Source organism: Brachypodium distachyon, chromosome 2, assembly GCF_000005505.3.
Source record: "Brachypodium distachyon strain Bd21 chromosome 2, Brachypodium_distachyon_v3.0, whole genome shotgun sequence".
Lineage (NCBI taxonomy): Eukaryota > Viridiplantae > Streptophyta > Magnoliopsida > Poales > Poaceae > Brachypodium > Brachypodium distachyon.
The window spans coordinates 7,553,923-7,573,868 of NC_016132.3; the positions used below are offsets into that span (position 1 = coordinate 7,553,923).

The window sequence follows — 19,946 nt, forward strand, 5'->3', positions numbered from 1 at the left end:
CAACATAAACGCTATAGATAAAAAGAGGAGAAGCAGTATCAAAAAATTAAAAATATAAGAAAGCTTAAGTTATTATTATTTTTTGCGGGTAAGAAAGCTTAAGTTATTTAAAAGCACAAAGTAATCGTGGAAAGTTCCATACGCGAAGGCGCCTAACAAATACCAAAATATATCACGAAAAAAACAAACTACTAACAAAACACGTTAATGACTAGACGAATAATAAAACAAAGTCCTATATCCACCGGTCCACCCATCTTGTGTATATGCGTCAGCAACCTGCACCAGCTACACGTCGTCCGTACAGCATGCATGTGGCCTCCGCCCACTCCAAGCATACACGAAGTACCGCGCGGTATGATTTAGAGCAGCGCATGCAAAAGACTGTAAAATCGAGCGTACCATCAACACAGCAAGCGATTGGGCTGGCGCCGGTCTGGTTTAGGAAGAACCGGAGCCTGTTTTTCTTTTAGGAAAAAGGATTTCTCGTACATAAAATATGGCTTGGCATGCGCATGTGATATCGATCCACACACATGGCGTCGCTAAGTAACATGGAATAATCGATCATGAATCGTGCACGGACCAGACCTACAAAATTTTGAGCGGCCGCTGGTCCGAAAGTTTTACGATCGATTTGCAAAGAACTACCGAAATTTATTCTAGTGCAATACTAGTAGTACTATTACAAATGGACGTACACCCGATACTACTCCTGCAATCTCTGTATAAAGCCAGTAGCACGTAGAGGTAGCACGTATGCGTCCAGCCCCGGCCATTACCCTATAGCGCCCGGCCTCTTTTGCGCCTGCGATGCACTGTCCTCGCATGCAGGCGGCAGGCCGCAGCAGCAGCTGTGCAAAAATGCAAGTGAAGTGCATCCTTTCCAACTGCCGTTTGTCGACAAAAACATAACTTTTGACCGTCGATCTCTTTCACAGGGTGTGCAAAGGTGCAGAGAAAGAACATGCAGCTTTTACAGGAGCTAGCTGGCTGGAGTACCGTGGTTGTTTCGTAGAGCAACCCCAGTCCTGTCTCCTGTGGCGTATGGTTCCTTCTTTAACAAGGAAACAGGAAAACAAAGTATACAGAGAACCAAGCGTACGTCTGCATCCACCCCCCACCCCCATCCCCTCCCCATCCCCAGACGCTAACGAAGGTGTATCGATGGATTATAGAGAAAGAACCTGCAGCAGCGGAGGGCGAGAACTAGCTTGCAGCCCTCCATTCGTATTGTAAGAACAGTTTTTGTTTTTGTTTTTTTTGGCGATGAAGAACAGTTTTTCTAACAACTGGAGTACATGATTTTACAACCAAATACACCGTCGAAATTAAACTTTAAAGTCTGATTACATTTCACCGAGTCTGTACAAATCAACAGCAGTACAGCACATGCCGGTAGCATCCGCTTCATTCAATCCTGCCATGTACTCCAGCTGGCTGGTCTCGGTCCAGTAACACGAAATAGCAGAGACTGTACGGGCTGTGTGCCGTTGGACGAGGACAGCACGCGATGTGACCGGTGCCCGTTTCTCCCCGGAAAGAGAATCGAGTGCCTTCGAGCGATACGACCATTTTGAAACCAAGCAATTTTTTGTTTGTTTGCAGAGCAGGGACGTGGCAGTTCCAGCAAAATGCGGTCTCTTGCGGCGTATGCATCGTAGTGGTCTCTTCATTTTTTAACTTTTACAGTGATAGGACCGAAACCGTAGACGGATGGAGCGGATGGCTAGCTACTCCACTTCGACCACACGAATCCCACACAGATGCACTGTAATTATGTTGCGTGCGAGTGAATGATCTCACTTTCGTCCTTAATGGTGCTACCCCGTGAATTAAGGACGGACATTTTTCACTTAACCCCTTCTTCCTTTTTCCCGCGGGCAAACATCTCGCCTATTTGTTGTTTCCTTTTGCCCGACGGCAAACTTCCACAACTGTTTTTCTTTTCCCAGCTGCGCTGCCCCTCTATGGTTAGTTCGCCATCTTTATCTCAATCTGAATGAACCGTGAACCATTTTCTGGTTGTTTTTGTGCAATCCATTCACTTATTCACTAGTTGTGGTAGATTGTGAAGGGGAATCGATTTTGGAGGCCGGGTTAGAGGTTGTCACCCTGGTTGGGGTTTTAAGATATGCATAAAGTAGTTAAATATTGAATGTCAATAATATAGGTGCAATGATTTCTTGTCGATAGACGTGTGGCATGGTGTATTTTTCGTAGGCATTGGCCATTGGGGTTAACCAAGGGCTTGATATGTTGGTGGCAAGAGTGTAAGGTTTGATTTCTCTGACAGTGGAGATAACAACCATATGGGAAGGACGAGGTCAAATCAGAGGTTTGGGGGAGGAGGGAAATTTGATAGTCTTTAAATGAAACATGTGTCTCAATTTGGGCTGAATTTGATAAAAACCAGAAAGGAATACGAACGGCAACATATTCATATGGGGGTTATTCGAAAGAAAAAAAGGGGGCAACCCTCCCGAGCCCTCACTTCATCCACTCCGGCTTGAAATTGCGCGTTTACGTTATTTTAAGGATGAAAGTGAGCTCATTAGTCAAGTATCATGGTTAAAAGTTGCATTTCCTGAGATCAGGAATTACAATGAGTTGCAATGTTACTACATTTTATTCCGAGGAAACCTGGTCTACACTGCTAACCGAAAATGTTTTTTCTGCTCGTATGTATTTTCCAAAAATTCTCCCTACCAGTTTGCCATGAAGAATTTTAGTCCCCAATCTGTCCGCTTCATTGCATTTATCGGTTGGTCAAGCTTGTCAATTTTGTTTGGAAACAATGGAAGTTCACCTCACGTACCGCCCTATACCGTCCGTTCCACATTTTCTAGTATATATTGGGTCAACAACAAAACAACAAAAATATATAGCATTGTCAATTTTTATTAAGAAAAACAGTACAAATGGAGACGTTCACAAATACGCACGCACACTCATTCCTATGAATGTACGCGCGCAAATCCTAACTCTATGAGCATCTTCAAAAGACTGAGCCGGCATATCTTGAGATTGACGAAGTTAGCACACGCGCCTCTTGGTTGAACGAAATGACGAAATCACCACAGACGTCTCGTAGTTGAACTCAAACCCTACCCCTATTAATACCTTTGAGGGACTGAGTCGGTATATTGATAAAATCACCACATGCGCCTCGTTATTGAGGAATACATCACTCCCATTGAAAACACAATGCCAATTAACTCTGAAATAATCCGGAAAAATGCAAGCACGTAAATTTAGTACTTGAATCTGTGTGGGCTGGTTCTACCACAAGGTAGCTCAAACCCGTGTCAAAAATATTTTGAGAGAACTAGTGTGGATAATACCAACATCTACATGGTGAACTTTCTAAAATCTTTTGAAAGAATGAGATTATTTATCTGTATGTGCGAACTCTTGAATTCTTTTGGAAAAATGAAACTAGCTACTCCTAGCTAGCTTCGTTCGTTTATTTTTACAGCAATACTAGTAGCTTCGTTCGTCTTTATCGAAGTAAAACCGTGACTCGTCTTAAATGCCACTTCCTATTCCATTCCTGCCCTCGTCGCATCGCAAAAGAAAAGTAAAAGGCCAGCTTTGCTCCCTAGCATCCGAGAGAGAAAAAGCTCCTCCCAAACCCCAACCCAACGCCAAAACCCTAACGCAGCATCGTCCACGGCGGCGGCGGGCAGCAGCGGCGGCAGAGGGCGCTTCAGAACTTCGAGGTGCGTGCGACCAAGAAAATGCTTTTTTCCCCCTTGATCGAGCATAGATGGCTGGTTTTCCCGGGAATTCGTAGCACGGTTGATTCAGGAGCCGAGAAGCTGGTATGCGCGTGTCTTCGTCCCTCTTTTGTTGTGTGTGATGTGTATCCGCCCCTTCCTTTCTGCGTGTTTTTTTGTTTGTTTGGTGCATCCGATATTCCGATCCGTTCTGTACCAGCGTAGAACGGCGAGGATTAGCAATAGAAGCCGGTATGCGCGTGTCTTCGTCCCTCTTTTGTTGTGTGTGATGTGTATCCGCCCCTTCCTTTCTGCGTGTTTTTTTGTTTGGTGCATCCGATATTCCGATCCGTTCTGTACCAGCGTAGAACGACGAGGATTAGCAATAGAGATAAATATCTTTCTCGACAACTTAGTTTTGGTTCCTTTTAGTCCCGGTGATGGTCGTCCCACAAGGCGGTAATGGTGCCCCCCACAATATTCTCGGGGGCAAAGCCGTTCCACGAAAAGGGCACAAACACAGGTGGAGCGGTACTGCGGTGCCTCTGAAATTCTGAATGACAAAGCGCTCTGCTAATACGGTCGAAATTCGTGGAATACAGGGGAAGAATCTAGGCTAGCTTAGGCTCTGTGTTTGTCTTCCGTATTTTTGACAGTATATTTCTAATTGAACTCAGAGGATTTTTTTCTGATTTTAGATATAATTCTCGCACATGTTAGCAAAAACTTATGTCTTAATTATACGTGGTACCATACGGGTTGAAAATGACTCTTTGAATTTCTGTAAGCTTATTGTTGTTGTTCTCTCCAACAACCTCAAGCTCTGCTAGGAGTATGACGAAATTAAAAAAAAAACCATGTATTTTTTTCTATTATATATGTAGAACATAGGCATTTTGTTACTTCGATGACACAGCTCTTTCTTCCCGCACCTTGCAAAACTTTTAGGTTCATACCGTATTGACAGTTTTTCAACAATTTCCTTTTCGTCAGCTAACTGAGACACAAAATTGTAGTGGAAGTTCTTGTTGTGCATGCAGTAGGTATTTGTTTCTTTTACCGGGTTGTGCAGAAGTTGTAAATTCTCATTCTCTACTCCAATACATCTCTTCACTGTTCTTTTCGGTCTTTCTCTAGCAGCAAAGACGATCGTCAATTCGGAGGAGGACAAGGAGTTTTATTCTGATCTGCAACCTGTCACTGGTTTTTCGGACGTTATGGAAAAAGGTGTGCAGAGAATTCAATTATTCTTGAAATTTATTCTTTTCCCATGATCGTCGCTTGCTAATATGTTCATTTTGGTTGTGCGGATGAAATTCCAGAGCATGTAAAGTAATACAATTAACTTCTATCTTACCTCAGCTCTCTAATTTATTTGCCAATTACTGTTGCTGATTTTCGCGGGTATGTACCAGTTCAGTAAGACAGCAAGACTCAGTTCTGGTTGCATAAATATTTTGATGGAAAAAACTAGATTTGGTTACCTACATTCTTTCATGTTAGAATCAATTGCAGTTGCAATTACTCTTCTGTTCCAATCTAATTATCTGCAAGGTTGGACAGAGAGAATACTAAGTATGTCTTTTTATTGAATGCATGTAATAGCCTTTCAGCGAAATGAATTTTATTGTATATTTTGGGTGAATCTAAATCTAATCGCACACAGAATAGACATTGTTAAACAAATTTGTTCAACAAGAGTTTGTTGACAACATTTTGAAAAAACTTTCAGGTCAGCCTTTGATACTGAACATGGACGACATAAATCAGGATTACGACTCAAATGAAGAGCAAGAGCTGGAAAAGGACTGGCCTGACGAAGAGGGCTGGTATAAACCATGCTGGATGTGTCCGCGATACTTTTTTCTTCGCTGGTGGTTACGATATAGATATGGTTAGGGCATCTGCCTGTACCAGTCTCCGCCGATCAAGTGAAACAGTGACCACATCACGGCAATACACTTATTGAACGGTCCTCTACCGGTACAACTTAACGAATACGCGACATGATTATCGTATCGGAACAGACTTGCGCTGCTTTTGGCACTATGGATTTTCACAATTCTGTTTGTTTGATGAGTTTTGCCTATTTAAGTATTTATTGGTCATTGTTTGGCTAATCAATTTATTCCTGTTTTCCTTTTGCGCTGTACTATAATTCCTGTTTTCTTTTTTCACCGTATAATCGACAAATATGTTTTGCGCGCGCTGACGCAACGAGTCCGTCCGATTTAATGTTGTGGTTGGTTTCCCCGAGCACCTAGTCCGTTTCTTTCGTCCTGGGATGTGTGGGACCACCTTGATTGTTCAAAATTTTGGAGTGCCGCACCTGATAGGAAAAATTCTTTGGTAGCCTCATCTTAGAGCCAAGGGGAATCATCGTTCCTGGGTTCTATATCTCTACGCAAATAAAGCTATAATGAAGACAACGGTTGAATACAAAGCATGCTCTCTAGAGTTAATCAACAAGAATTCGATCTAAAGATAAACAAATTAAAGACTAGTAATTAAAACATGTCATATGTGGTTCTATACTGATAAAACAAACATGTATCTATACTAGTGGTGTGATCACAACATGTAAGCTATAGGCAACTATATAACTATATAATTCAAATCATGCACCACATATGACGGAACATATGTACATGAGACATGTACAACTTTACATGAGCTTACCACCATCTAAGCAAGCAATATCAACATGCTAGCAAGTACGAAAATACAAAATTATATCAAAGTACTAATAAAATCTATAACAAAAGAAGTCGCAATTAAGTACAACTAATTAACCATCTATAAACTCAATAGAATAAGGTACTACTAGCTAGATTACTGTGCTGTGCATGTAACAAGATGGTATTACACGTGCATAGTAAACTATACATCGTCAAGCCTCTACATGATACATCATGGACTGAGGAACTGCTCCGCCTACTTCGTGTCGATGTGATTTGAGCCAAATAAGGAACTGGTTTGATTTGTTCCATGCTGACGCGCCAGGGTGATGAAAGGTGGACATCTCTGTCAGTTATGTTGTCAAAAAGCCTGAATGGACCTATCACTGCTATTAGTGATTTGCAACTACGATAGTGGTAGATTTTAGCCAACAAAATCATAGAGTGGTGGTTAACTGAAATCCTAGCCACTAATGTGGTGGTTTTTTGCCAAGAAAAATGTAGTGTTTTTTTATTTGCTCGTGTATTTTCGTTTGGACAATGGGCCGATCGCCTAATTAACCAACTTTTTTTTTGCTCTTTTGGCCCTGTGCTAAATGGAATTGACAAAAACGCCCCCACTCACCTCTAAAACACAAGAGGCACATGTTTACGACGGCACTTCAGCCGGTTTTTCTGGCGGAGCAGCAGCTCTATGGACAGGTTCGGACGGTGGGAAATCATAATGGTGTCAGATCGGACGGTGCATGGCCTTGATGGTCTAAGATCACCGGGAGGATGCCCAATTTTCATGTCCTTAAAATCGGGTGGTGTACCCCACATGTTGTAATAACCTGGTGCATGTGATGATCGCTTTTGGTTAAGAACTACTCCATCCGTTCTATAATTCTTGTCGAAATATTACATGTATCTAGATGCTTTTTAGGAATAGATGCATCCATTTTTTTTGGCAAATTTGAGACAAGAATTACGGAACGGGGGGAGTAGATCACACAGATCATCCTCTGTGGCATGATTCATTCCCGAAAGATGTAAGTGGTCTCATGGCCGGCGACTTGTTTGTGCTATAAGTTGATGGAAATGCATGTATTTCCTTACATATACAAAGTGCACCAACATACGTGCTTTTTGTTCACAGGCTCCTGTTAAACGCAGTCCAAAGTCCAAGGACTTCTTTAGTTTGCAGTATTCTCAACATTAATCAAAAGATGTTTGATTGTGCATATGACAAACATATGATTATTTCAAAAATTTGGAGTCGGTGTCATTTTTGTCCATGAATATTTTTTTATAATATAGTGCAGAATCTTAAGGAAAATTTATATGATTTACAAATCCTTGACAATTCCGGTATGAAAATTCCAGATTATTAAAATCCTAAAAACAATTGAATTTAAGAGGCCCCGGTAGGCTAGTAGTCCAAACCTGATTATTTTTCGAAAATTGGATTCGATGTCTTTTTTTCTTATGAATTTTTTCTATACCATATAGTGCAAATGAATCTTAAAGAAAGTTCATATGCTTTACAATCCTTAACAATTTCGGTAGGAAAATTTCAGGTTATTAAAATCCTCCAAAAACTATTTGAACTAGAAGGCACCCCGCGCGTTGCTGCGGGAATTGGAGTCATTCCTTGCCTGCTATGAAAACAAAGACATCAACTACCAATTGTCACTAACAGCCTGAAACAAAGGAAAGTAGGCCATCATGATTACCACAAATGATATATGGATATTAATCAGGCAAATAGCTTACCTCCAAAGAATTGATATATTTCAAAAAGACAAAATTGTGTCCATACATAGCTCCAATTAAATGGCGTACCTAAAATGACATCATGAACGTTTGAATAAGTTCCCACTCCATTTGCAAGAAAAGTCAAGTGCAGTTTGTTGTGCCAGCAATGTCAAGACTCAAGAGAAGCTGAGCCTACAGGCATCATCTGATGAGCCTTGACCTAACCTACTTGAGTTCTTAGATAAGGCAGATTAGCAATGGATTTATTGATTCTAGCCACCAGATTTTACTAATGCCTGCAACAAATAATAGAAAGAAATCACAATAATATATAGGTAGAAGATCAGAATTCTTGGGAGAGATTAAAACCGAGACACTATATTGTTTGCCCATGAATACGCCAATCTGAATCGAAACTCGAGAGCAGTAGTTTAAAAACGTGTGAGTATTCTTGTTTGGTCCACAACAATAAAGGGTAAAGGCTGCAATTGATAAAATCAAAAAGGAAACTGTGCAACTGAAAATAAAATTTTCTGGAGCATGAAATGTTTGGGAACGGAGATGCAAAAGAGTTTCTGACTTCTAAGCACGCTTGACCACCGGCGGTGCTGCACAATTGCACTCATAAACTGCACGTGCGCATGTGTAGAGGGAAAAGCAAAACTGGGATGCAGCAATTGGAGAAATCGTTGGGGAGCACCTCCCTTGCTTCTACACCCGGAAGTTGGTTTCATGGAGAAGCCCATGAGGCCAGCAGTTGTCCCGTACACCCTGCCGATGCTCCCGTGCTCCGTGCATGGCTCCGGAGGAGATGAGCTTTGCCACATCGCCGACGGAGAGCTCCTGCAGGTTGAACACGAACTCCTTGCCCGCCTAAGCGGACAGCATATTCTTCGATTTGGTGTCCACCTCCACCAGCAGCTTGAGGGAGATCCTGTTAGAAGCCATGGTTTCAGAACTTCTGCGGCATTCCAGTTCGGAGATGGATAGACTCCAGCAGATGTTGGGTGTATTTATAGGATGGGAAGGGGAGGGATGCCAAAAGATTTTGTTGCAGGATCATTGAGTCCAATTTGTCTCCTTGGATTCTCGATCGTGGGTATGGATACACAAAAGCTTAAGTTGCAGAACTGAGTAATGAAGAAAGAGAAGGGTGCATTCCTAATTTGATCATATTTCCTCTATTGATTATTCCATCAAGAAATCGGAACAGAAAGGGCAGGGGAAGCGGCGCACATGGTGGGGGCAGGAGACGGGTCTCCCCAGGCAGGTCACGGACTCGCACTCGCCTCTCGGAGGGAAGGCGGGCGGCGCGAATCGCTCGGGAGCCGGCGGAGGAGACGTGGCACGGAAGAATGGAAGATGGGCAGTAGGGGAGCGGAGTATGACATTTTTTAAGTAACGGAGGGAGTAGGTGTTATCAAGTACAGATGCGCGCGCCGCAATGTACACACGTTTCGTTAGGCCCTGTTTGTTTGGTCTTCTGCTTCAGTTTTACCTCTGGACGTGTTTTTGATGCTTCTAGGTGAGAAACACGTCCGGTGGTGTTTTTCAGCTTTATGTGTAAAAAGAAAAAATACTTTTGAGTTTGCTAAAAACACCAAAAGTTGAAACGGAAGCACAAGCAAACAACGTATGTTAGAACCGGCGCGTCGGGCTCTTGGCCTTTCTTTTCATGGTCACCCCGACACGGATACTAGCCACACGTCCGCACCGACACTGAGGAGTGAGGACAGCGTGTGGTTGCCCCGATCAACGAGAAAGAGGGACCAGATGACGCTGCGCGCCGTCGCTTTGCTCCTCGTCGCGGCCTCCGATCCGTAGGATCAACGGTGGCGGCGGTGAGGATCCGCGGCGAGGCAACCGGCTCCATCAGCAGGGCCGACTTAGTTCCCCGCGGGCTTCGCCTTCGGCGCCAGCACGTCGGCTTATCAGGTGAGCAATGCGGTGACCCCGACGACGTTAATTATGTGGCTGCCGGAGTACCCGTGACATCAGTGACAAGCGTCGGTTCAATGACCAGCGTCTGGGACACCTTCGCAGTTCGCTCGCGCTCACGCTAACGCTGGTACGCAACGCACGGCTCGGTGCTTTTTGCCTTTGCCTGTGTTGCTCGATGTGTTCCCTCAAAAAAAAAAGTCGAACTTATTTTTCTAGTGCCTGTAGTATTTTCACGCATGGCGTGGGCCGTGGGCCTCCCAACTCCCAACCGAGAGAGGGCCTCCCTCCCGTCCCGCGACGGCGGCGGAAGTCCACCGCCGGCGACATGTCTCCTCCTGCCCCTCCCGCCAGGTTGTACCCCGCTCCGCGCCGCAGAAACCTTATACGGTTCGCCTCGCCCTCCCCGCTGCTCGCGACACAGCGCGCAAACTCAGCTCACAACCCTGCCCCTGCGGCCCAGCCCCACCGCCGCCTCAGCGCCGTGGGTACGGTACGGCCATGGGAGCTGCAAATCCCACCGGAAGGCGAACCGTGAACATACACCGGTAAGTTAAGCGCGCTTTGCACTGAAGCCACTGATTTGCAACGCAAACATTTTTCCAAAAATGTGGGATGTGGATTGCTCCCGGTGAATTATATGCCCACAGTAGGATTAGTATGCTCAGCCATCACAGTTTGTTACAGATGAGGTCATTTCACATACTACAAAAATTAGAAACTTACAGGTGGTAAGGGCCTAAGGGGTGAAACTATCACAGTTAACTGAACTTATGGACCCAAAATCATAGTCACTGTATTCGAAATGCGCAACTGTGAATCCCCTGTGCGATCTGCCAAACCCGGACCGGCCCAGGATTTGGGTTGGGCTTTACGATGGGAATCGAAAGAGGTCAATTGTGCATATGGACTGTGCCACCGCCCTTATGAGTTCTGCAATACAGGTGATGATCCTGTAGATGGTGATGTGGCAGCTGACGGCTACCCCAAGTACAAGGTATGGCAATTCTTGTTGAGTTTAATTCTGCAACCCTTAATTGGATTATGCATATCATGTTATAGTAACTCAAGTGCTCCTATGGTTGCTACGCAAACTGTGCATAGCAGACTATTTACAGTGAGGCTGCCTTGGTATGATCCATTTTTCAAAGGGGGGTGGGTGGATGGGACAGGGAGTCGGGGAGCAGGATATTTTGTAGGTAGTAGCTCATAGAAATGTTGGTTGGTTAAGACAAGCCTTTTGTCAACATGACTCGTTAATGTGTGGTTTATGTGATACAAAATCGTAATCATTACTATTTGTTTTAATACGAATCTAATAACATCAATTTTATCTCTTGTGTTACATAAATTGCATACTGATGATGTTATTGTTGGTCTGAGGCTTGTCTTAACCATTTAAGATATGGCTTATGATAATAGCAGATTTGGTACAAGTGTTTGACTATGCGTAGTGTATGCAGAAATCTCTTCATAATGGTGCCCAGTAGTTCTGATCTTCTGATGTGGTTCTGAAACCAAGATCCATACAAGAAAGATTCTGCATTCCACAAGACTAGTCAAACGATTTTACAAAATAAGAACGGTTCTACATGATTACTGCTCCTCCTTAACTAACTCTAGCTCCTCTAGGGATGGTAGTTGATGCTGGTAAATTTTGCATGCTAATAACATTCTATCCTTTACTCGTGTTTATTCCAGGAGGATATCAAATTAATGACAGAGACTGGGCTGGCTGCTTATAGGTTCTCTATCTCTTGGTCAAGGCTTATTCCTTGTATGTTTTCAACAAACTTGTGACAAAGTTCCATTGTTCAGTTGAAACTTCTTAAAAAGATACAATCCTGATTACCTTTCACACGTCCATAGATGGCAGAAGAGAAGTCAATCCAAAAGGATTAGAGTACTACAATGATCTCATCAATGAACTCCTTGATCATGGTAAATCTTGTACGAAAAGATATTTATGTACCAATTAATCTAATCATCATGAAGACTCATATATAAAGGTAGTAGATCAGTCATATGGAAATGATACCAGTATGTTTTGAGCAGGGCCTTAGACCCTTGAATTTCTAGTTGGCTGAAATTCTACTCCTGAGCCTGGACCAGGGAGTAAGCCCAGGAATGCTGAGCTGAGCTGGACTGGACTGCCAATGAACATGTCTAGTTTAACTTACTCATCCTGCTTCCATTTGTATTTATTTACTCCTTCCGGTCCATAATAAGTGTCTTAGATTTAATACAACTTTGTACTAAGTACAAAATCTGAGACACTTATTGATCGGAGGGAGTACGTTTTAATGGTCAAAATAGATGTTGAAATGGAATTTGAGGGGATTTATCTTTTCTTTACACTTATAAAGATTCGAGTTGGTGGTCGTCAATTCACCCAGCAAGACTACCCCCTAGCTTGTCAGAAATCACTTGATTGTCACCCTTTCAATATTGTACATATGTGTTGCAACCATTTGACTGTAGTGATTGGTTTGACATATACTTTTGACATAGTTGTTTTCTCAAGTAATTTTTTTAAGAGAGTTCTTATTTAGCATAAAATTGGAAAATATGAGCACATCTTTTTTTTAAGAACTCATGCACGTAATGCATATTTTTAGTTCCGTAGCAACGCACGTGCATTTAGCTAGTATCTCTAAGTTTGAGTTAGATTGAAAGTGACATAGATGAAGAATGCCATTGAAAAACACATATACTGCAATAGTCAGTATGTTCATACTTTGGCAAAGTACTATGTATATTTTGACTGCCGATTAATATTCCAAGTATCTTGCAGGAATCCAACCACATGTTACCATTTTACAGTATGATCTTCCTCAAATCCTTGAAGATGAATATGATGGATGGTTGAGTCCTCAAATCATGTATGCATCTTAGTTCATGCATTACATGTTTTGTCTTCACTAATGAGAAGTTTGATTGGTTAGTTGATAGTGTTTACTATGAAGTGTGTGTTCTACATAGTTGTGTTACACATATCATCCAATGTATGTGGATATGCTTTGCCTTAACGAAAAAGATTCTAGCGAAGATGAATACCAATTAGAAGCCTTTTAATGGCCTGCCCACCAAGGATGGCATTAGCTTTGTGTTACACATATCATCCAATGTATCTTGAATTTGTGCCACCGCAACCTGCTCTTGGACTTGTTAAAAAATTTATTGTTCTTATCTCTGTCTACCACAGATAATGCACGAGGGGGGGGGGGGGGGGAGTATGTTATTTAATAGTGTCCATGAAACCTTTAGAACTTGAAATAGGCCTGTAAAGCTTCATCTACTTCAGTACCATACAACTGTTGTATGGTATTGAAAGCACAATTAGTCCACTAAGCTATTCTAGAGGAGACATTTTTTTAGTTGGTATGGTCTGAAGTGTGTACTTCAAAAATGCTTATCTCCACCTGGGTCTATTCGCACCGTATATTCGAGATGCATTCCTTGCAAAACTTGGTGCAAAATATGACCACATGCATTTTGTAAAAAGAAATAAATAATATATAAATCGATGCAGCTTATAGTGAATAGTACGCTATTCAAACCTATCAATTTGTTACTGTGTACTGATATTTGGCATGTAATTGTTCAATCGAAAATTTTAGATTAATATCCCCTTATCACATTTTCAAAAGTTTGTACATGTTAGAGGGTTTTCTGTGATACTACCTGCTATGGCTTGTAATTTTATTGTTATCTTCAATTAGATTTCTCTTTTACTATTCTCGGTATATTTGCAGCACACATTAGATAACTTCAAAAAATAAAACCGGGAGAAATAACTCCGCAAGTATAGCCACTGCGTTTCCTAGAATTTATGTTTTCTAAAATGTTAGTAACTGTAATTACATTGTCTTCATTTTATGACTGTATTTGATTTGCATAACTACCTTGTACACCCTCTGGTTCCATAAAAGCTCTCATTTAGACATAAGCATTAAGCAACCATACTTTTGAAAACTTTTTGACTACCAATCTTCAACTATTTGGATTATATACTAAAAATCGCATGCATAAAGTTTCCTTGAAAAGTACTTTCACATCATGCAATTTTTGCTGGGTTTTACTGTATAATTATGCTACGAAAAAAATTAGTGGTCAAAGTTGCATTTTGGAGACTGTTTCAATGTCCAAAATGACAGTTTTTATGGACCCTGAGGGTGTAGTCAATATTTGTATGAGACACGTGTTCTCATTGTATTTGTATGAGATATATGTTCTTTCACTGAAAATAAGACATATCGTTCACATGGTTTGTTTAGCTTTTTGTATTCTGGCCTTTTCTCAATTTGTTGCACTCCTAGAAAATGTCTGCAAGGGCATTTAACAAAAATCTTGGCGTTATCATATTATTTGAGAACAAAATTGATTGTTCTTTCAATTCGTAGCGGTGGTGCATACATGTATGTTCGTAGTCACACATGGGTGGAAACCCTTTGCAGTTTCCAAGTTTGGGTAAAATTCTGGAGCTGTGAAGTTAGATTTTTTGTAATTTTAAATGTTGTCATGCATTGCACTAAAATAGTGAAGAAGCATTGGCCCTCTTTTTGATATGATACTCCTCTATATTAGGTTTTTAGATCCTCTTTATTATGGAGACTGTTAGGAAATATGCAACTTGTATTTCCAGGAGGCCAAAGGCCAGTATATATACAGGTACATGTGTGGCAAATATGTAGAAAACCCCTTATACAATGGGGATATAACATGGCTATACAACTACAACTCTAACACCACCCCTCAAACTCATGGTGGATCAGCAACACTGAGTTTGGAGAGATAAAAACCATGATGTGTTCTAGTCTGGGCCTTCGTGAAGAAATCTGCTAACTGGGAGCTCAGAAGGCACAAACTGAAGATCAACAACCTGATCCTGTACACAAGAGCGCATGAAAGAAGCATCCACACCAATATGCTTGGTAAGCTCATGCTTCACGGGATCACACGCAATGCTGATAGCACCTGTACTGTCTGACAAAAGAGGAGTAGGTGTAGTAACAGAAACACCAAAATCCTCAAGTAACCATCGAAGCCAAGTCACCTCAGCTGTCAAAAGCGCCATAGCACGCAACTCTGCCTCTGCACTCGAACGAGAGACTGCAACCTGTTTCTTCGTCTTCCGAGCAATAAGAGAACCACCTAGAAAAACACAATAAGCAGACAAGGACCGGCGATTCGAAGGATCACTAGCCCAGGTAGCATCCGAGAATGCCCGAAGCTTGAGCGAGCTGGAGCGTGGGAAGAAAAGACGACGAGAGACAGTCCCACGAAGATAACGCAGAACTCGAAGGAGGTGGCTATAGTGAACATGAGTGGGAGCATAAACAAACTGACTGAGAACATGAACCGGATAAGAAATATCTCGACGAGTGACAGCTAGATAGACCAAACTCCCAACAAGATGACGATAGCGGGTCGGATCAGAAAGAGGCTCACCATCAGAAGCACGAAGATGAACATTGAGCTCCATCGGAGTCTCAACAGTGCGCTCATCAGTAAGACCAGCACGAGCAAGAAGATCCTGAATGTACTTCTCCTGAGAAATAAAGAAGCCATCAGAGGTGGAAGAGACCTCAATCCCAAGAAAATATCGAAGGGGACCAAGATCAGACATAAGGAACTGCTCACTAAGATGTGCCTTAACAAAGGCAATATACTCAGGGTCATCCCCTGTGATGATCATATCATCAACATAGAGGAGAAGGAGAGTCCGACCTCGAGGAGAAAGGTGGATGAAGAGCGCAGGATCATGTGCACTGGCGGAAAAACCAGCAGCAGTGATCACGGAGGCAAAGCACTCAAACCAGGCACGAGGGGCCTGCTTAAGGCCATAGAGAGAGCGACAAAGACGACAAACCATGCCGTCAGGAACAGAATACCCAGGAGGTGGCTGCATGTAGACCTCCTCACACAACTCACCATTAAGAAAGGCATTCTTGACATCGAGCTGGGAAATAGACCAGTGGCGAACAGAGGCCACAGCAAGAAGAGTGCGAACAGTGGTCATATGAGCCACAGGAGCAAAGGTCTCATCATAATCACAACCATGCTCCTGCTGAAAACCACGAGCCACAAGACGCGCCTTATAGCGCTCAAGAGTACCATCAGAGCGAGTCTTAACCTTGTAGACCCACTTGCAAGTGATAGGACGAACACGGGGAGGAGGAGAAACAATATCCCACGTGCCAGTGCGCTCAAGGGCAGCAATCTCCTCGGCCATCGCATGCTGCCATTCAGGATGAACAACAGCATCACGATAAGAGGATGGCTCAAGAGGAGCAGCGCCAGCAAAACCATAACGGTCAATTGCAGGAAGAGGACGAGCGTGAAGGCCATATGAAGGAACGGGAGGCTGCATAGTGGTAGACGAGACCTCACCTGAAGGACCAGGCACATCTGAAGTCTGAACAGGGGAAGATAACTGAACAGGAGAGTTCGAAATATCAGGGGAAGATAACCGAACAGGGGAAACCGGAGTAGCTGGAAGTCGAGAACGACGGGTGTAGTAAAAAGGATAGGAAGCCACAGGTGGAACCAAGGTAGATGGAGCATCAGGAGAATGTTGTGGCTGATCGGGAGAATCTGGTGTGTGGGGAGGAGACGACGGGGGTGAAGTCTCAAAGGGAGGATGTGAAGACACAGTGGAACGATCAGATAATCGACTAGCTGGTATAGATGTATCAGGAAGAATCAGGAAGGAGAGAGACTCTACAGGGGTAACCTCGGGAGAAGATGGGCGAGGATAGAAAGGACGAGACTCATCAAAAGTCACATCCCGAGAATTCCGTATCCGACGAGCATTCGGATCCCAGCACCGATAGCCCTTGTGCTCATCATCATAGCCGAGGAAGACGCACTCAACAGACTGAGCGGTCAGCTTGGTACGCTCGCGGTCAGCTAGAAGAACGTAGCAAACGCAGCCAAATGACCGAAGCTCAGAGTAATCAGGAGAGCGATCCCAAAGACGCTCAAGAGGAATGCCCCCTTTTAGAGAAGAGGATGGCTGGATGTTGATAAGATAGGCAGCGGTAGATACCGCCTCAGCCCAAAAGTGAGGAGGAAGAGAGGCAGCGATCATCAAGGCGCGAGCCGTCTCAAGTAGATGACGATGCTTGCGCTCAGCAACACCATTCTGAGCATGAGCACCGGGACAAGAGAACTGAGCAAGCGTGCCCTGCTCATCAAGGAATCCGCGTAGAGAACGAGAGGTATACTCACCAGCAGAATCTGCACGGAAAACACGAATAGGAGTGTGGAACTGGGTGTGAACCATGGCAGCAAACTTCTGATAGATAGATAAAACCTCACTACGAGAAGACATAAAGTATATCCAAGTGTAGCGTGAAAAATCATCGATAAAAAGAACATAGTAGCGATGACCCCCTTTCGAAATGAAGGGAGCCTGACCCCAAACATCTGAGTGAACAAGATCAAAAGGACGCTTAGACATGGACTCACTATGAGGATATGGTAACTGAATATGTTTACCGAGTTTACAACCCTGACAATCTAATGACACATCTCCTGAGACAGACCCCAGAAGACCTCGACGAACTAAAGACGACAGACGAGAACCACATAGATGACCAAGACGATGGTGCCACTGCTGAAAAGAGCTAGTAGACATAACAACTGGAGTTGAAAGGCTGGCGACAGGGGCAGTGGAAGGAGAACGAAGCCAGTCAAGCTCCCAGAGGCCCTGTGAGTCACGGCGCCGGGGGCCAGCTCCAACCAGAGCGCTCGTGCGACGATCCTGAACAGAACAAGAGTCAGGGTCGAGAATGACGCGACAACCAGAGTCAGTAAGCTGACCAGCAGAAAGAAGCTGCATGGTGAGTCGAGGAACATGAGCAACAGGAGAAACATGGAAAGTGGAATTGCTAAGAATGCCTTGACTAGCAACCGGAAGGGAGGTACCATCAGCAGTAAGAACATGAACCGGAGAATCTAAAGGTCTAAGGGAGGACAAGATAGAAGAATCAGAGGTCATGTGAAAAGATGCTCCAGAATCGAGAATCCACGGGAATGTACCTGACTGCGGAGGCGGTCTCTCAGTGCTAGAAGATTCAGTAGCAGAACCTGCAGAACCTGCTGAGGGAGAACCAGTAGCAGCAAGCATACGACGAAGACGTGCAATCTCCTGCTCGATGGATGACAAGGCCGAGGATGTCGATGCAGAAGTCGAAGTATACGATCCGGTGCCCGAAGACGAAGAACCACGAGAAAGATCCCGCTTCCGCCTGAAGCAGGAAGAATAACTGTGACCGTCCTTCTCGCAGTAGGTGCAATGAGGGCGACCACCACCAGAGGGAGGGCGTGATCCACCCGCTGGAGTAGGCAGCAGGGGAGCCGAGGCACTGGAACAAGGTGTAGCCGGTGGTCGAGCAGCGAGGACGGTGGGAATCTCCAATAAACCAGCACCACGCAGACGAGTCTCCTCGGCACAAAGCTCGGTGAGTGCCTCCAGTAGAGTGACACGAGGGACCTGTGCAAAGAGCTGGGCACGCCGCGGCTCGAACTCCTTACGGAGCCGCGACAAAAACTCGTAGAGACGGTGGAACTCCTTATCAGCACGAGCAGTCTGACAACACGAACAAGTGCCACAACCAGTGGAGCGAAGAGAATGAAGCTGTCTCCAAATAGCTCAGCTCCGAGAATAGAATTCATCGATGGTAGCATCACCCTGTCGAAGTTTGTGCTCTTGACGAACCACGGAGAGGTACAGAGTGTCACCAGAGGGCTGATAACGCTGGCTTAGGTGAGTCCACATTTGAAACGCCGAGGAGAGGCCGACAATCTCGGAGGAGAACTGGGGCAGAACACTAGAAACAAGAACAGCCGAGGCACGAGCATCTGCATCCATCCAGTGTGTGTAGGCAGCAAGCGCAACACGAAAATCATCAAGTGCAAGCTTGTAGTCGGAGAGCCGTTGCTCATAGGCAACAACAGCAGCATCGTCGGCCTTCTTGGCAGCAGCAACAATATCCTGGGAAGCCGTAGGATCAACAGTCGGAGGGACCGGCGGAGAAGGCTCGACCGGTTGAACGGGAGACGGTGGACACGGCACCTCGCCGGAAAGAGCGCCCCAAAGTCCAAGACCGCGCGTGTGGATGCGCATGTGGGGAACGAAGTCCGTGTAGTTGATCCCATCAAAAATCACCGGACAGCGAGGTATAGCAACGTAGCCGGAGGACGTCATTGTACCTGTTCTTCTTAACTGGATCGGAAACTGCTACGCTGCTGTTCGAAGAAACAGAGCAGCGGAACAGACCCGATCAAAGGGCCAGCGGCCGGGGAGAAGCCGTGAGGCGGCGGCAGCCGGCGGAGATCCCGCGAGGCAGCAGCGGCTGATGAAGACCCGTGCAGCAGAGGCTCTCGGCGGAGACGGGCAGCAACCAGCAGCGGCCGGCGGAGATGCGCAGGAGATTGCTGCAGCGGAATCGCGCGCGGGTAGGGAAGCGCGCGCGGGCAGGGGAGAATTCCGCGGGCAGAGAATTGCGCGCGGGCAGGGGAGATCGACGGAGAATCGATCTGAATCGACCGGGGGCGATCTGAGATCAGAAATCGATTCAATTTGCACGAGTTGCGCGTGCAGTGGAAAAACAAATCCTAGGCTCTGATACCATGTTAGGAAATATGCAACTTGTATTTCCAGGAGGCCAAAGGCCAGTATATATACAGGTACAGGTGTGGCAAATATGCAGAAAACCCCTTATACAATGGGGATATAACATGGCTATACAACTACAACTCTAACAGAGACTACCCACTTGTGATGAAGGAGAACACTGGCTCCAAGTTGCCAAAATTTTCTTGAAACCAATCTGAACAACTAGTCAACTCTGTTGACTTTCTTGGC

The 19,946-nt window shown here is 44.4% G+C and overlaps 1 protein-coding gene and 1 long non-coding RNA gene across 11 annotated transcripts; both read left to right on the forward strand.

Annotated features, from left to right (window-relative positions):
- The first annotated feature begins 3,587 nt into the window (after positions 1–3,587).
- On the forward strand, positions 3,588–5,851 carry LOC104583053. Of its 2 annotated transcripts, none has more exons than XR_002963308.1 (3): positions 3,588–3,722; positions 4,857–4,946; positions 5,452–5,851. It is a non-coding gene; the product is annotated as an uncharacterized LOC104583053 (long non-coding RNA). The 2 variants fall into 2 exon arrangements; XR_002963307.1 differs by having other exon boundaries at positions 4,860–4,946; positions 5,452–5,678.
- A 4,442-nt stretch (positions 5,852–10,293) lies between these two features.
- Positions 10,294–13,259, forward strand: LOC104582536 (hydroxyisourate hydrolase). Of its 9 annotated transcripts, XR_002963299.1 has the most exons (6): positions 10,294–10,620; positions 11,017–11,069; positions 11,180–11,271; positions 11,536–11,657; positions 11,774–11,849; positions 11,942–13,259. XR_002963299.1 is itself a non-coding variant. In XM_024459145.1 (4 exons), the coding sequence occupies exons 1-4, from the start codon at positions 10,878–10,880 to the stop codon at positions 12,149–12,151; spliced, it is 378 nt and encodes a 125-aa protein (XP_024314913.1). In that variant the 5' UTR covers positions 10,294–10,877; the 3' UTR covers positions 12,152–13,259. The 9 variants fall into 9 exon arrangements, 3 of the variants coding, with proteins under 3 accessions (XP_024314913.1, XP_024314914.1, XP_024314912.1); XR_002963298.1 differs by having other exon boundaries at positions 11,180–11,657; XR_001406337.2 differs by having other exon boundaries at positions 11,536–11,849.
- The last annotated feature ends 6,687 nt before the right edge of the window (positions 13,260–19,946 follow it).

What these genes read in the sequence shown, in the direction of transcription:
- LOC104582536 (XM_024459144.1), top strand. Translation starts at nt 10,878, where the DNA reads ATGCGCAACTGTGAATCCCCTGTGCGATCTGCCAAACCCGGACCGGCC. An exon ending in ACGGCTACCCCAAGTACAAG is followed by an intron (nt 11,070 to 11,773) that starts GTATGGCAATTC and finishes TGTTTATTCCAG; the next exon opens with GAGGATATCAAATTAATGAC. An exon ending in TTGGTCAAGGCTTATTCCTT is followed by an intron (nt 11,850 to 11,941) that starts GTATGTTTTCAA and finishes ACACGTCCATAG; the next exon opens with ATGGCAGAAGAGAAGTCAAT.